Source organism: Schistocerca serialis, chromosome 4 (assembly GCF_023864345.2).
Source record: "Schistocerca serialis cubense isolate TAMUIC-IGC-003099 chromosome 4, iqSchSeri2.2, whole genome shotgun sequence".
NCBI classification, from domain to species: domain Eukaryota; kingdom Metazoa; phylum Arthropoda; class Insecta; order Orthoptera; family Acrididae; genus Schistocerca; species Schistocerca serialis.
In genome coordinates this window covers 638,512,308-638,529,596 of record NC_064641.1, presented here as the reverse complement: position 1 = coordinate 638,529,596, position 17,289 = coordinate 638,512,308, and the positions used below count along the sequence as shown (strand labels likewise).

Here is a 17,289-nt window from a genome sequence, read left to right as displayed (position 1 = left end):
AAGGCACCACCAAGCCATAACTTCAAAGCCTAAACAGACCTCCACAGCAGGTGGAGATTCACAATCACTAACACACCTTGCAGATATTCAGAGATCATTCTTCTTTTCACAGATCTGCACATACACCACAAAGGGGCCACACAGTCTGCTGCCCCTCACTTACTAACTACTTAAAATACTTCTTTAACACACACACATATTATGTCAGCTAAGAGATAATAGTGGCATATGTTATTCTGAAGAACCTCATGTTGCTCTACAACAAAGTCTCAGCTTGTGTGTGTGTGTGTGTGTGTGTGTGTGTGTGTGTGTGTGTGTGTGTGTGTGTGTGTGTGTGTGTGTGTGTGTGAGTGTGTTCGTGTTTCCTACTTCAGAAGTAGTACTTTGTGTGAAAGCTGAAATATTTTTGAATTTTTTTATTGTGGCTGTCTATGACTCATTGTCTCCTGTATGTGGTGAGTAGCAGTCTGTCTTTTTCATGTTGATGTTATTCCATCCTGGACTTTCCATTGTTTGATAAACTATTTAACGCACAGTGAGAATGTACTTAATTAATTAGATAATAGATTAGAGGCTATGGGAATTTTCTGTTACCTGTCAAAAGCCTTTGACTGTGTGAATCACAGTATTCTTTTAAGTAAATCAGAATATTATGGTGTCACTGGCAGTGGTGCAAAATGATTTGTGTCTTATCTAAGTAACAGAAACAAATGGAGTCGTTGCAAAACACCAGTGCAGTAAACAGCCAGTCTTCATTTGGTTGGCAATTAATTACAGTGGTGTTCCTCAAGGTTCCATCTTTGGTCCGTTCCTTTTTTCTTCCATACTTCAATAACTTCCCATCTGTTACATTGCTAGATGCCAAGTTTGTTTTGTTTCCACATGATACAAACTTTGCAATAGGTAGCAAGTCAAGTACAGATTTATAAATGGCTGCTAATCAAATTTTCACTGACATTAATAAATGATTTAAAGCTAATTCACTCTCATTAAACTTTGAAAAGATCCACTATATGCAGTTCCCAACATGTGAGAGATCTCTTTCCACCATGTATATAGCATATGAAATCATGCAGATTGAAGAGGTTGACTGTGTTACATTTATGGGATTACAACTCATAATAAAAACAGTTGGGGAGGGCCATACCATAGAATTGCTGAAGTGGCTAAACATGTCTGTTTTTGTAGTGAGAATGATGTCAGATGTAGGAGATATAAATATAAAAAACTTGCGTACTTTTTTTACTTTCTTTCTATTATGTCATATGGGATCATATTCTGGGATACCTCAACAAACTGGGTAAAAGTTTTTAGTGTGCAGAAGCATGTTAAGAATCATTTGTGGTGTAAATTCAAGAACATCATGTAGAAACCTGTTCAAGGAACTTTGCATTCCAATCACTGTTTCTCAGAATATTTAGTCCGTAATGAAATTTCTTGCAAGTAATATACCTCTACCTGCAATTAATAGCTCAATACATAGTATCAATACTAGGAATAAGAACAATCTGCATAAAGACCTACAATCACTACCTTTATCCAAAAACGGGGCCCAATATTCAAGAATGAACATTTTCAATAAATTGCCAGCAACCATTAAAAATTTGGTTTCACATAAAGTACAGTTTAAACAGAGTTTGAAAGACTTTTTTATAGGCAACTCCTTGTGCTCTATAGATGAATATCTTAACAGGGACTGTTAGACCAGCTTACGTAAAAATGTCTTTAGATTTCAGTTTTGACAAAACTTGGTCACAACAGGCAAGATTAGGTATTTTGTGTACGATAAATTTATTAAAAGTGCATAACAGTATTTAATTCTGACTGTATTAATTCTGTAAATATTAGCAGTTCTAGTGTACTGTAATGTATTCACCTATTTTGACAATCTCCTAACAAATTATCATGGTAGTGAGTATTATATACAAGTGTTTTATGTTATAATAGAGGGAAACATTCCACGTAGGAAGAATATATCTAAAAACAAAGGTGATGTGACTTACCAAATGAAAGTACTGGCAGGTCGAAAGACACACAAACAAACACAAACATACACACAAAATTCAAGCTTTCGCAACAAACTGTTGCCTCATCAGGAAAGAAGGAAGGAGAGGGAAAGACGAAAGGATGTGGGTTTTAAGGGAGAGGGTAAGGAGTCATTCCAATCCTGGGAGCGGAAAGACTTACCTTAGGGGGAAAAAAGGACGGGTATACACTCGCACACACACACATATCCATTCACACATATACAGACATAAGCAGCAGTAATCTTCTTGTGAGTGTTCTATCTAATGTTACGTCAAATATGGTATGGAACCATACTAAACTGAGTTTAATCGCCTACAAGTGAAGACCACCCACCAGGTGTTAGTTGTTCTAAAGTGCTTCCAAAGATTGAGCTTTGCTCATAGTTTGTCAAGTGGGTGACTTCTTGTAGTTGTGACCTTTCCTCACAATATCAGGAAGTTTTATGTTAGACTTCTGAAACAATGTTACATTCATATTAGCCAGTCTTGGTGCTTGAGTGGTTACCAAGATAAATACATATTGTATAAGGGTTACTTTTCAGATAAGACCCATTTGTAAATGTGTGTGAGAGTGACTTGCAATCACAAAAGTGCATATGCAGCTCTGTTACCAGCAAGCTTCGAATGTGGTTAGATGCTATTTGCAGCTACATGTCCATTCACTGAGCTGTAGGAGTTCATGATGTTTAAGAAAATTGAATCACCCACTGAATGTGTTATTCTTGAGTGCATGAGACTCCGGTGGGACATACAAACCAGGTGACATGGTCTACTGTTTTCCGGTGTGATGATGATCTGTGACAATGCAAGGCCGCGTGTTCTGCACAGACACATCATCTTATCACATCTTTTGGATGGGAACAAGCACCTTACAGTCCAGACCTTGAAAGGTGTTTCTTGGTAATCAACAGTTCAACAACAATAAAGAAGTGAAAACTGCGGTCATGGATTGGGGTTCTTTGCAGGCAGGAGATTTATTTGTTGCCAGAATTCAAAAATTAGTTGGGTGGTATGACAAATGTTTGAACAACAATGGAAATTATTTATTAATGTAGATAAAAGTCTGTAGAATATGGACAAAAATATATTTCAGTGATGTTCACAGTATTTTTCTTCTTATTAAAATGAACCTTATTTTAAAAATATCCTTTGTAAAATGTAAACAATTTGTGTTTTCATTCATAAGCAAGAAATTGTTATAGCTAACAACAAAATAATCTTTTGAATAATTTGTAGTCAGCCACTGTGGCCGAATAGTTCTAGATGCTTCAGTCCTGAACCGCGTTGCTGCTATGGTCGCAAGTTAGAATCCTGCCTCGAGCATGGATGTGTGTGATGACCTTAGGTTAGTTAGGTTTAAGTAGTTCTAAGTCTAGGGGACTGATGGCCTCATATGTTAAGTCCCATAGTGCTGAGAGCCATTTGAACCATTTGAATAATTTGTAAACACAACTATATGAAAAGGATAGGTTGGTGCTCACCACATACAGGAGGTATAGAGTGACAGACAGGCACACTGAATAAAGACTGCTAGATATTATTAACTATTGCACTAAGCAATTTGTCAGATGTAGACAAAATTCACAGACATTCACACATGCACAACTCTCACACACAAAGCCACTGTCATTTCATGGTACTGAGGCCTGACTGGAAGTGCCTCCTCTGTGTGGTGAGTAGCAGTCTATCCTTTATACATTATTGTTTTTCCATCCCAGATTGCAACTAATGAGGATTTAAATTTTCGTTACAGCTGAAATCAAAACTATTTTCTCTGCCTGATTGGTGCGCACGACTTGAGTACTGTCTCCACCTTGTTGGTCCACACCACCCCAAAGATCTTCAGTCAGCTCTTGAGAACTGCTACTGGCTGATGAAAGCCATTAATGAATACAGAATTCCATCTGACAGAGGAGTGAAAGCACCTCTCCTGCTTGTAGCGGCAACTGATGGCATCATTAAACACAGAATAAACAAACGCTATAATTTTCAAAAGGTACGCTCCAACTTTTAATTACAGTGGTAATTGACTAACAATAACAAAACAAAATTTATGATTTTTATAAGAGTGTCCTCAGCTGATATTGAGATTTGAACACAAACAGGTGCCCTACACTCTTATATTTCTACACTTGGTACAAAACCTCATATATTCTATGTTTTTCTGCAAGCTGTTGATGTAGTGTCAAATTGTAATGCTTGCACCAGTCACACAATTTCTTGATACATATTTATTTTCACTTTTATGACTTTCTAAAAAAATAGGTCAGTTTGTTTTCAAAGTATTAAGAAGAAAATGAAAATTTAAGTTTCCTAAAACTTGAATTATGTATCATTGTTCAACAACTGATTCTTCTGTTGTCTTAACATGTAGTGCAACAGTTCACAAAATTTGTAATGCATGTTCTAACAGTAAGGATACACTAATGGAAAAGGAGCTAGTGTATTTCAGCAGTAAACAAGAAACTGGAATACACCAAGACAGAAATTAAAATGGCATGCACAATTGTGTGGTCAGGACTCAGTGTGAAGGTTGGCATAAAGTTACGATCAGTGGGTATGTAAATTATTAGAGTTGCAATTCTCTGTGACAGGTAGAACGGACACCAGAGCGCATTAGTGTTGTCGATTTTTAGTGCTCTTACTAGGCTCGATGAGGTATATAATGGGAAAGCAGCCTCATTGGTTATCTCCATCTGGGCATTGGTTGAATGGTATGATATCCAGATTTGTGGAGCACTCAGATACGATAGTGGCCCGATGTTGCACTGCATGGGAACTTGAGGGCAGGTATACTCGTCATCAAAGTTCTGGTCAATGACATCTGAACACAACAAGCGAGGATCATTGTATTGTACACCACTTGTTATTAACAAAAGTATGATCATATATGGTATAAAATGAAATTTGTGACTGGGAGGGAGGATGGTAAGGAGAATGCAGTATGTTATCTCAGATGGGAGAGTCATCAATGGCTGTTGAAGTAATTTCAGGCATGCAGCAGGGATGTGTTTAGGACCCTTGCTATTGATTTGTACATTAATGACCAGGCATACAGTGTTAATAGCAGCAATGCTAAATTATGAACTTCACAAAACGACATATATGTGTCACAATTGAAATCTGTCAAATCATATAAATACCTGTGAGTAATAATTTGTCAGTATATGAAATGGAATGACGATAGAGGCTCAGTCACAGGTAAAGCAGATGGCTGACAGAGTCGCTTGTAGGATACTGGAAAAGTGAAATCAGTCTACTAAGGAGATTGCTAAAAATACACCTGTACAAACTATCTTAGAATATCACTTATGTGTGTGGGACACATGCCACATATAGAACAAATAGCAGATACTGAATGCATACAAAGTAGGGCAACATGGAAGGTCACATGGGAGATGTACAAAAACCTGAATTGGTATATGCTTGAAATCAGATGGCCAACTATACTGTAAAAGTCTACTTACCATGTGTTAAGTGAGGAACTGAGAGATATATTACAACACCTAAGTACATCTCCAATGGTGACCACAAATTCAAAATTAGACTACTCACAATGTGCACAGAAGCATTTGAGCAATTGTTCTTGCACTCCATATGTGAATCAAATAGGGGAAAAGCCCTAACATGTGGTACAATGGGTCTCACAGAGTTATTCACTCAAAGATGACATTATCAGACTGCTTGGATCATTAGCAAATAGTATAGCATGTCTAAATGTCAGCTTTGTGTTCATCTGACCTGTATATAATAGAAGGAATGAGGAACCAAGTAACAAGCCTTGTAGTACACCATATCAGACTGGGATTGTTAAGGACTGCACAGTACTCTGATGAATGTAGTACTACATTTCCTTTTTCAAAATGTATTTTAAGTTTTGTGCTCTGAATCATAGATACTTCATAGTATTACAATGACCATTCACACACTTAGTGTGCTACACAAGAACTGCTGATATTATTAGAGTGTGAAATTTTGATGCATTTGTTGTCAATCAAGACCTCACTTCAAGCGGTGTTACCTTGATTCCAAAGTAATGTACCTGAGGATATAGTTTTGTAGACACCAGTGAATTCCTTTAGACAGTAACGGCTATGTCAAGAGTGCAGGTGGAAAACTCCTATGACACTGGAACTAAATGGCTCCTACCCTCTCAAAGAAGTATATTATCAGTTTGAGTAGCGTAAGAATGTTCTGCATTAAATCAAATTAATACACAAGAGTAGTGCTTTGTATGTTTAAATTGTGGACCACTCTTGTACTTCTTCCTTTTCTCATTAATTTGCTATTGCAGCCATAAATGAGAACTAATATTTCTCAGCTTGTAGCAAACAACAAAACATTTCTCTACAAAACAGTTGCCATTATTGCTGCTGCTGCTTAACAGGAAGGTCAACAGTATTCAAGCTCAGTGCTATTAGAGAAGTGAGCCACTTGTGCTCTTCATTGAAAGCAACCAAGTCAATAGCAGTTGTCAGCTTGGATTTCATTTTCAAGTGCATGGGGAGGGCATTATATATTTCACAGGTATACTGTACTGTTTTGTTTTGTCCCCGCACAACATTATTTCAAGCCTGCTTAAAATGCTGTTGTTTTCAATAAAGATTGTGGGCTCCTGTTAGTGAAGGATGACAGCCAACACAAAGCATGCTGAAATACATCATCCAAAAGTGGGATTTGAGTCCAGGATCTGCAATGCTGATATTAAAGAGCAAACTTCACATGCAACATACAGATGGTACATTCCCATAGGCTGACAGTTCTTGGACTTTTGAATCAGATTAGTAACTAAGATGATGTGTGTGCATCACTTTAGACGTCATAATTAAAGGTTTTTGTATTAATCTTTATTTTCAATATGATGTGTACACAGGACAGTCACGTATTAAATTTAGCAATATATCAACATCCTTTAACCCAAATACATAATGTGTCTTCACGACTTAACTTGCAAGTACATGTAGAAGGAATACACACAGGTTTCTTGACAGCGACAGATGAACTAGAACTAGCAGTAAATGACCACACAGTCTCAGACAACATTAAAGTCTTGTAGGCTACAACATTTCAGGGAAGAAAGTTTTCCAGAGTGGTAATTCTGGCAGTGTTATTCTTATCAACTCAAATAATGGCAGTAACCACATTCTGACCACCATGAACATTATTGCTGCTCAAAGCAAAATCAAATTTCACATCACAATAGACAGAAGGACAATGAAGCAGTTACTGATAAGTGGCAGTAGAAAAATCAATGTTACACCTGATTTCTATATTATAAATTTCTTATTAGACAGTAGGAAACCACTTATACACTTAATGAACATTTTGGGGTGGCATCTCACTGACTGAGTACCTGTGTAACTGTGTGGTTACTTATATGACAATGCACAATCTGGATGAGGTAAGTCACTGATAACAGTTTTCTAATAATTTCAGCCACTACAAACTGCTACTATCCTGAATGGGTGTATAAAGAAAACACCTACACACTAGTGTGGCAGTGACAACACTTTGCAATGGCATTTTGTTGATGAATATTGATATTCATTGTGACCACTGTAGCTATTGTTCATATAGATAACAATAATATTGCCACAATTATTTCTTTGGAAAACTTTCTTCAACATGAGATTGTTGCTTACAAGACTTTAATGTTGTCGGAGACTGTGTAGCTATGTTCTGCTACTGCAGGGGCATATGTTTCTGTTGTATTCTTACTTCACATAGTTGCAAATTAGATCTTTATTATATGTATTTGGAGTGAAGGCTATGCTGATATTGCTAAATTTTGATTAATTGGTGACTGTACTGTGCGTGCGTTTTAATAAATTAATTTATACATTGGTCTTGTCGAAAGATGAGAAGTGGTTTATTCTTCAGTAGCCACACAGGGTGCTCACTGCAGCATCCTGTCCTCTGTGGCTCCCACTGGGTGCTCAGTAGATGTGTAAGCTGTTTATAATGTTTATAGGTGGTGTCCTACGATCTACAAACAACTTTGTGATGAAGCACTCACATATAATATTGCTAAGACTACTGCTACTGTTACATGGTCTTGATGTCTATAACGGGGTAAATTTTTATTTTGCATTCATGAATACTGATGTCAGTGGTGACCGCAGTTTGGTTATTGCAGCTATTGTTCACGTAGATAAGAGATGTCACCCTAGTATGTTCATCATGTATACAGGTGGCATCCTGCTGTCTGCAAACAATTTTATGATGTAGGAACCAAGTATAACATTGCTACCATTGCTCATTAACACATGTGTCATAGTAGATGCCAGGACGAAGGTGGAGTGACAAGCAAAGACGGGGTAGATATTAGTAGGGTACGGAAATGCAAACAGAATGTGTGCTGGACTGGCATCTGGTATTCCACAATTTAAATATATAATTAATCAGTTTGACCATATTCACTTAAGTTGTTATGCTACAATAATTAAGTGCAGAAAACTGTTTTGACACTAGTAACTTATAACTTATGTTTATTGCCTATCTGGTCCTACTGTGTGAACACTGAAATGCTTCACATGTTTCCAGTTTATTGCTACTGTATAAAATCATATGTGATTTACAGCCCACGTTGTTAGGCACCGTTCAGTATTTCCTGTTGCTTTTTAGTTGCAACATTGTCACAATGCAGAACACAGAAATTCAGGAAGTGCACAAATGTAGCATCAGTTTTATGATTTGCAACATTGTCTCACTTTCAAAGGAGTCAAAAGATATTGTGGTAGGTGAAGTGGGCAAGGAGAGAAAGGAGGAGGAAAGGTTGGAGGGAAGAGTGGATGATACATGGAAAGGGGGCAACAAAGCAAGTAGGATTGGAACGTGGCAACAGTGAGGTCCCCACCCCCCCCACCCCCCCACCCCCAACCCCCCCACCCCCATCTTCCACCACCACCACCAACACTAACACTGTCCCCACCTCTGGTGCAGACTGGGTGAGCTGCATAGCTGCATGTGGCACATAGTAAAGTGGGAGAGTGGATTGGGAGGGGTGACAAAACAGAGGAAGAGGGAGAGTGTGGAGAGGAGGGTGTGGGGTCGCCTGTAGCCTAGCTTCCCATGTGAAAGACACAACCACTACCTTTATTGCCTCTCAACCATCCTCATCCCATTATCCAGCTGGCTGGACTCTTACTTGTCACTGTTGTTGCTATTCACTATACACCCACACCCTCCTTGGCACAGAGCTTGCTGTTCACAAACACAACCTCTCCCAACATCCTCTTGACTCTGAAACCACTATGTTATTCCTTATACACCTGGAAGACTATGTCCTTAGCCATAATTACTTCTCATTTGTAATGACAGTAAATAAACAAATCTGTGGCATGGCCACAGGCACATGCATTGCACCCTTTAATGCAAACCTGTTTATGAGCCATCTAGAGGAAACCTTTGTAGCCACCCAAGATTCTACATTCATTTTCTGGTTCAGGTTCATTGATGCTATTTTTATCATCTGAACTGAGGATCAAGACTTCACCTCACTCCTCAACACCTTCTCTCATATCTGCTTTATATGTTCTTCCTACATCTAGTGTGCCACCTTCCTAGTGACTCCTACCTCATCTCTAATGACTTCTTAAATATGTATGCCCATATAAAGCCCACTAACCTTCAACAGTACCTCCATTCTGATAGATACCTTCCCTTCCTCACTAAAAAGTCTCTTCTGTGCAATCTTACCATCTGTGGATGGCACATCTGCTGTGACAAACAATTTTTTGCACAATACTCTGAAGGTCTTATTCTGAAATATGCTGGTTGATACTTCTGCTGCCATATCTGCTGCCGACCCCTGTTACACGGGTCATAACCAAGTGGAAGACCAGGAGCAAAACCTGTCCTGTGCACTAACTCAGCAAATCCTAGTCCAGTTCCATCAATGTCGGGATCATCTATTAAAGTAGTAATATTATGCACAATTTGCACTGTGGCTTGTGCACAACCTTTTGTGTTTACATGACCACCCCATGGTGGAACATGCAGCTAAACACAACACGTTCAACTTTATGGCTGCTTCGCAATGTGTGCCGTATGGATCCACCTACCCAATAGTAACTTCTATGAATTACATAGATGGGAATTCTCATTTAAACGCATCTTCCAATCAATCCTCCTGACCTCAATCTCCTCTTGCCCTATCCTACCATTATCTCCACCCCCACCCCCCACCCCCACCCCACCCTTTTGCCATTACTTCATCATTTTACACTCACACCCTCCTCTCTGTGGTCTCTCTTTTCCTGTCCATTGTTTCCCCTTTGCAATCCAGCCCTCCAAATCATTTGCACCACTTGCAACACCCTATTTGTGCCAGAGCAAGCTTTCTGGTGTCACACCCATATCCTGTGTACTTGTTACTTCTGCCTCCCAGCTGTCAGTCATTCATTCAACCCTCCAAACCTCCCTCCCTTCCTTTTTCCCCTCATCTGCTCCATGCCACACAGTGCCTATCCCCAGATGAGCAGCAGTGTAGATAGAATGTAGTCAGCTGAGACAATGTAGATAAATTTGTGTGCATTCGTATCAATATACTCAAAAGACTATGTAAACTTAAACACTGAGTGAGGTACCACAGTATTTAGCACACTGGCCTTGCATTCAGGAGGACGATGGTTCAAACCTACATCCAGCAATCCTGATTCAGGTTTTCTGTGATTTCTCTAAACCGCATCAGGCAAATGCCAAGATGGTTCCTATGAAAGGGCTTGGCCAACTTCCTTCCCCATCCTTCCTCAATCCAGTAGGATGGATGATCTCCCATAAATCAACCAACCTACCAACCAAACTTAAACAGAAGCAGAACTGAAATTAATAATCTGTGGGTACTTATTTGTGATCATTGACTGGAAATTATGAGGAAAATTTCAATATTTCTTGAGCTGCTACATGTCACCTTTAATAATATGTGCTGCTGCCAACAAACAATATAAGAGCATTTTTATTCATTAAAGTTAACTGTGGGGCAATGAAAGGTAATACTTGCCATGACAAAAATCTTCAGTCATTTATTCAGTTATACAAACTGACATGTACATAGTGAAGTTTAAGTTGGAAATTATTCATTCATTCATTCATTCATTCATTCATTCATTTTATACATACACTACATGATCAAAAGTATCCAGAAACCCCCCAAAACATACAGTTTTCATATTAGGTGCATTGTCTGCCACCTACTGCCAGGTACTGCATATCAGCAACCTCAGTAATCATTAGACATCACGAGACAGCAGAATTGGGCACTCCATGGAACTCACAGACTTCGAACGTGGTCAGGTGATTGGATGTAATTTGTGTCATATGTCTGTACTCAAGATCCCCACACTCCTAAGCATCCCTAGGTCCACTGTTCCCAATGTGATAGTGAAGGGGAACCATAAAGGGACATGTACAGCACAAAAGTGTACAGGCCAACCTCGGTTGTTGACTGACAGAGGCCAGCGGCAGTTGAAGAGGGTCATAATGTGTAATAGGCAGACATCTATCCAGACCATCACACGGTAATTACAAATTGCATCAGGATCTACTGAAAGTACTATGACAGTTAGGCGGGAGGTGAGAAAACTTTGGTTTCATGGTCGAGCGGTTGCTCATAAGCTACTCATCATGCCGGTAAATGCCAAATGACACCTTGCTTGGTGTAAGGAGCTTCAACATTGGACAATTGAACAGTGGAAAAATGTTGTGTGGAGTGACAAATCATGGTACACAATGTGGCGATCTGATGGCAGGGTGTGGGTATGGCGAATGCCCAGTGAATGTCATCTGCCAGCATGTGAAGTGCTAACAGTAAAATTTGGAGGTGGTGGTGTTATGATGTGGTCATGTTTTTCATGGAGGGGGCTTCCACCACTTGTTATTTTGCATGGCACTACCACAGCACAGGCCTACATTAATGTCTTAAGCACCTTCTTGCTTCCCACTGTTGAGAGCAATTCAGGGATGGCGATTGCATCTTTTAACATGATCGAGCATATGATGTAATGCATGTCCTGTGGCGGAGTGGTTACACAACAATAACATGAGCCTCCTTAGAGTCCTGACCTGAATCCTATGGAACACCTTTGGGATGTTTTGGAACACTGACTTCTTGTCAGGCCTCACCGACCAACATCGATACCTTTCCTCAGTGCAGCACTCAATGAAGAATGGGCTGCCATTCCCCAAGAAACCTTCCAGCAGCTGATTGAATGTATGCCTGTGAAAGTGGAAGCTGTCGTCAAGGCATTACCTGGAGGGCACCATGAACTTGTAAGTCATTTTCAGCCAGGTGTCTGGATACTTTTGATCATATAGTGTACAGACATACATTGTGTTCAATAAACTCCATAATGAAGGAGAGCCTTTAGCAATGTGAAATGAGTCAAGTTTGTCTTCCATGTAGGAATTATGCCTTTGACACCATAACATTTTAGTTTAGCTAGTAGAATATTGTAATCTACACAACTGTAGTCCATGGCAAGATCATAGAAAATTCCATTGAACCAGAATTGAGTCTGATAAATGATAAAAAAATGCTTTCACTGTGGAGATGTCTTTATGGAAGTGAAACTGAGCTGTTTTTGAAATGTTATTGTTACGAAATTGTTCTTAATACTCTGTTATAAGCTATATTCTAAAACAATTATGAGAACAAATAAAGGTGAGAGATGGATTCATAATTAGATATCACTAGTTTATAGCCACTTTTGTGAATAGGGGATATTAGCACTAGCTTCAGTCTTTCTGGAAGTACACCTTGACTCACTGACTTATTACAGAGATAATTAAAGTAGATGCTACTAACACCCAAGCCTCCAGATATCACATACTCAGATAGGTACCAAACATTGTAAATAGAGTATCAACCAAAACACCAGTTGAGTTCATGCTATGTACTGTTGTTCAGTAGAACAGGGGTAAATGGTAATTAAAAGTGTCACCAGTGCTACGTAGCACAGGTCAAGTATATCAGTGAGTGACCGTTCTGCAGATCTCATGCAGGTGAGTTGGTAGTGTGTGAGACTGTCACACCAGAGGCTGCATGTACAAACCCCAGTGATGACAATTTGTTTTTATTTATGCATGAAACTGTTATATGGGAGAACATTTCCTGGACATGTGAAAAGGCTTTGCGGAGTTTGTAGCAATGTTCTTTCGGCAGTCTGCTTTTGCTTTGTTAGTTGAAAAGCAAACTTATAGAGTACATTAGTGTAGATAAGTGTGATGTTCTACCAGGCATGAGTGACAGAACAGAGACCACTCATGATGAAGCAGCTAGTGCATTTGTAGTTTCACATAACATAAACAATTGGAACAGTAGAATATAGAAACAATTGCATCACACATGCAGAAGTATTAATAGTCCTGTACAACACTTTTACACATAATGCAATAAAAAAAAGTCACCATTGGGATTTATACATTCACTTCATAGAAAACTTTGTTCTTGAGTGTGTACATATACAGTAGTATTGCTCACTCTGAAGCACGTACTGAACTTTTAGTTGATGCAATGATGGTATGTGACTAATGATGATACGTGTCTCCAGCCACTCACAACCACTTTACAAGCATTACATCAGTACTGCATGTTTCTGGTTGTTGCATAATGTGCTCCAGGAAGATGTCTGCAGCTTCAGCACCAGCAGTGTAAGACATCTTCATGATCTCTCTTCCTGTTTTGCTTCCCCTTTTAGTCATTACTTTTCTGCACACTTTCAATTATTTATTCCGCTGTTAAAATTTTGTGTAACTGACAGTTTTTCCTATTCAGCCACTTAGCAACATATTCTTCCTCAGTTTCTCTTCCTCTTGGAATGTATAGCATTGTTTAACATTAAATGAAATATCAACATTGTTGCACATGATGATTCATTTCTGCTTGATAAACAAGAGGCTGGATGTAGACCCAGATTACTGAGAAGTTGAACTACTGAGAGCTGAATTAGTGAGAGTTTAGTGTACTTCCCAAGTTTAAATCAGTGTTAAAATCTCTACATACAGTGATGTACCTTGGATGCAGGAAGGTACATGATTTGAGGGGTGATAGTGTTGGTGATTCTGAATGAAAGACTTCCAATGAACACCTGTATGGCAGCCACACAGTACCTCACTCAAACATATCCTGCACACTGGATAAGTCACCATGAAGTCATTTCTTGGCCACCGAGGTCACCCGAAGTGAAATGAGCATTGAAATAATCAGTAAAGGCAACACCACATAGCCTAATATTGCTTTGTATTTGCATGTAAGTACTGGTGAGAAGGACGTGATGCCGCCCAGGTACTCAAGTAACATGAGTGAGCTCAAATCCGCTACACACCAGCTGCCTATAACAGCTGTAAAATGCAATGCAGTTGATGGTGTATATTTTTAACATATTTTGTGGGGAAATGAATAGAATCAAACAAAGCATTAGATCAATATTTTTCATTTACTATCATCTGCATTTGTTGTGTTCCCCATTGTTTTAATTAGTTTTCTCGGAAACTGTTAATAACAGGACATATGTTCATATGGTGTTTTTTGTTCAGAATTGCTAATGGTATCATCCCTCAAAGCATGTACATGTCCTCCTGATTCACTCTATATGTATCTATTAAGTTTTATTATTACTGTCTCTAATTGAGTAATGGAGTTTAATACATAAATGTGTGTCTGCACACTCTCTGAAGGTAAACAGTACCATGTCAGACAGTGTCACACTGTCATACATGTTAGTCATTGTAACACCACAGTATGCCAAAAAGGTGTATATCATGCAGGAACAAATCTATACAACAGATTATCAAAACATAAAATCTCTTCCTGAACTACAAAACTTTAAAAAGTCTGTGGCAACTTATTAACTGTAAAACTGCTGCCGTTCAATCTCATAGTGTGTTATGCAAGAAAAAATTTAATTCATGCTTTTAATTGTAGAAACAAGTTATAAATGTATAGTAGTTAATGAAATTTCTAAGTATTAACATTATGGATCCAATTTTTTATAAAAATTTACATGACATATGTTTGATAGTTGTAAAACCAAGAGCTAAAAAGGTTTTCTGTCCAATATCTTGTCACAATATATGTATTGAAAAAGAGATTTATATGGACATATAAATAAGTAAACTGTACATGTTTCATCTAGACACATATTTCTACAGCTGCACTATATAGTTCAGTTTGTTGGAAGCAGACATAAAGGAAACACGAACAGAAAATTAGCCTGTAATTTACATTTGCACTACCATTCACCTGTGCGGTCAAGGCATGCACATTACTTTGAGCCTTGTACTTACACAATGGTTTGTCTCGTGCTGCCAGAGAGTACCACATGCTGCCCATAAAAACTTATCCACACAATTCATCTATGCCTTATTATTGAATAAAGCCACCTGATTATGGAGATATACTTCTCCAAAATCCATAGTGGAAAAAGCAGTAAACTTAACTGGTTACAGTAATTTGTATTTTTAGTTGATATTCATACTTAAACCTAATATTTTCATGAAAAGATATTAAACCATTGTAAGATAATTAATATTTTTTTTCTTTAATGACAGCTAACCACTGGACCTTTTGATATAAAATATGTAGAAGGCAACCATACAACATTTTTGCAAGGTCCTGAGAGATGTAAAGCAGTAGCTGATAACATTAATGAATGGTTAGAAGAACACAAGTCTCTGCTACCAGATGGTTTTTGACAATAAACTGTGAAACAGGGCCATACAAGTGCATTAGGCAAATACTTTTCTTTTGCTCACATAATTGGCATGTATAATACATGCATCACCTACAGATCTTTTTTATTGGTGTTATATCATGTTTATTATTTACAATATTATGTTGGATGGACTGGAAAATATAAGGATAATTATTATTACTGTCATTGTATTACTCATTCCTATAATGTACTAAAAATATTATAAAATTGTATTGCACTGAAATAGAAAACTGTATTAATAATTTTATATCACATGAATTATCAGTAAAAATATGTGTTGATGTATATGTATAACAGATTTCTTCTAACAGTTCATGTAATTAAAAACTGCTATTTTTATTTTAAATTTAGTTATAAACTCATGTTGTGAAGAGATCATACTGAAGAATGTATTCATTTTTAATAGCTGTAGTTCTAATTACAAGTCACAATCAAAATTACTGTTTCAATAATTTATGTTGATTATGTTCAATACAGCTGTATATAAATGGATTTTTCCACTATTTTCGGTTACTGATCATTTATATGAAATGATGAAATTCCTCTTGAAATCCTGGACTAAAGAAGGAATAATTAGCCTTTGAGTTTTACATTATAAGTGTTTCAGTAGCAAAACTGCCTTTAAGAAAGTATTTTGGTAATTTATCCTAATGTAGTTTAAAGGAAACAACTTCTCCCTGTGTCATATTTTACTCTGTCGTCTTTGGAGTTGAAATTGATCCATTTATAATGGTTAGATTATGAGCTATCTCTAAGAACCTACAATGTGATTTTGAGGAAGGGAGATGCACCATATAGTGAAAGAACAGAAAGCTCTTTGTTAGGTGTTGTGTCAGTATACACTTGGCAAATTCTATCCCTTGCAGTTTCTAGTGTAACCTGTATAAATCTGACCTAGGGATAATGAGATAGACATGAATCTAGGTCTTCATGATTTAAGGTCATCCAGTTAAAATGGAGGCAAAAAGGAGTGTGGGTATGTGAATGTAATGCACCTAAGGGTTGTTTAAAAAAGAGCCACATATTTGGGATAGTATTGGTCAAAACTAGATGTAAAGCTCCTATAATGACATGTCCACAAACCAATACCTTTTGAGACATGGGTCAGTCTGCCCTTTCATTTTCATCTGTCTGTTAAACAGTAGTGCAGCAGTGCTGCAATTGGTTTCCATTCATCCCGACACATCCTTCAGCCCATCATCCCAGTGAATCATGCTTTCTTTTCTCTATTTGGGTTGTGTCACGTGCACTGATCACACACTCCTGTAACATCTGCACATTGTCAATGGGTTCAGCATACACCAATGCGTTTAAATATACCCAGAGCCACAAATCCAACAGATTCAGGTCCAGTGAATGGAGAGGCAATGTTACAGGACCTCCTCAATGAATAGATTGCCACTGAAACATTGTGGTGAGATATTGTCACACGAGTTGTAGACAATGGTTGGTGCCCCATTATGTGTAAACCATGATCATTGCCTTTCTACAATAGTAACATTCTCCAAAGTGGTGGTAATTCTTTGTGCAGTGTGCTGCAATAGTAAGGT

General features: G+C 38.0%; 1 protein-coding gene across 1 annotated transcript in view; it reads left to right on the top strand.

Moving 5' to 3' along the window:
* LOC126474653 (fatty acid synthase-like) overlaps nt 1-15,979 on the top strand; it is a 332,546-nt gene extending 316,567 nt beyond the window's left edge. The window contains exons 27-28 of the mRNA XM_050102131.1: nt 3,781-4,023; nt 15,576-15,979. Coding sequence (XP_049958088.1) covers nt 3,781-4,023; nt 15,576-15,719 — 387 coding nt within the window. The 3' untranslated portion in view covers nt 15,720-15,979. The remainder of the gene's footprint in view (nt 1-3,780; nt 4,024-15,575) is intronic.
* The last annotated feature ends 1,310 nt before the right edge of the window (nt 15,980-17,289 follow it).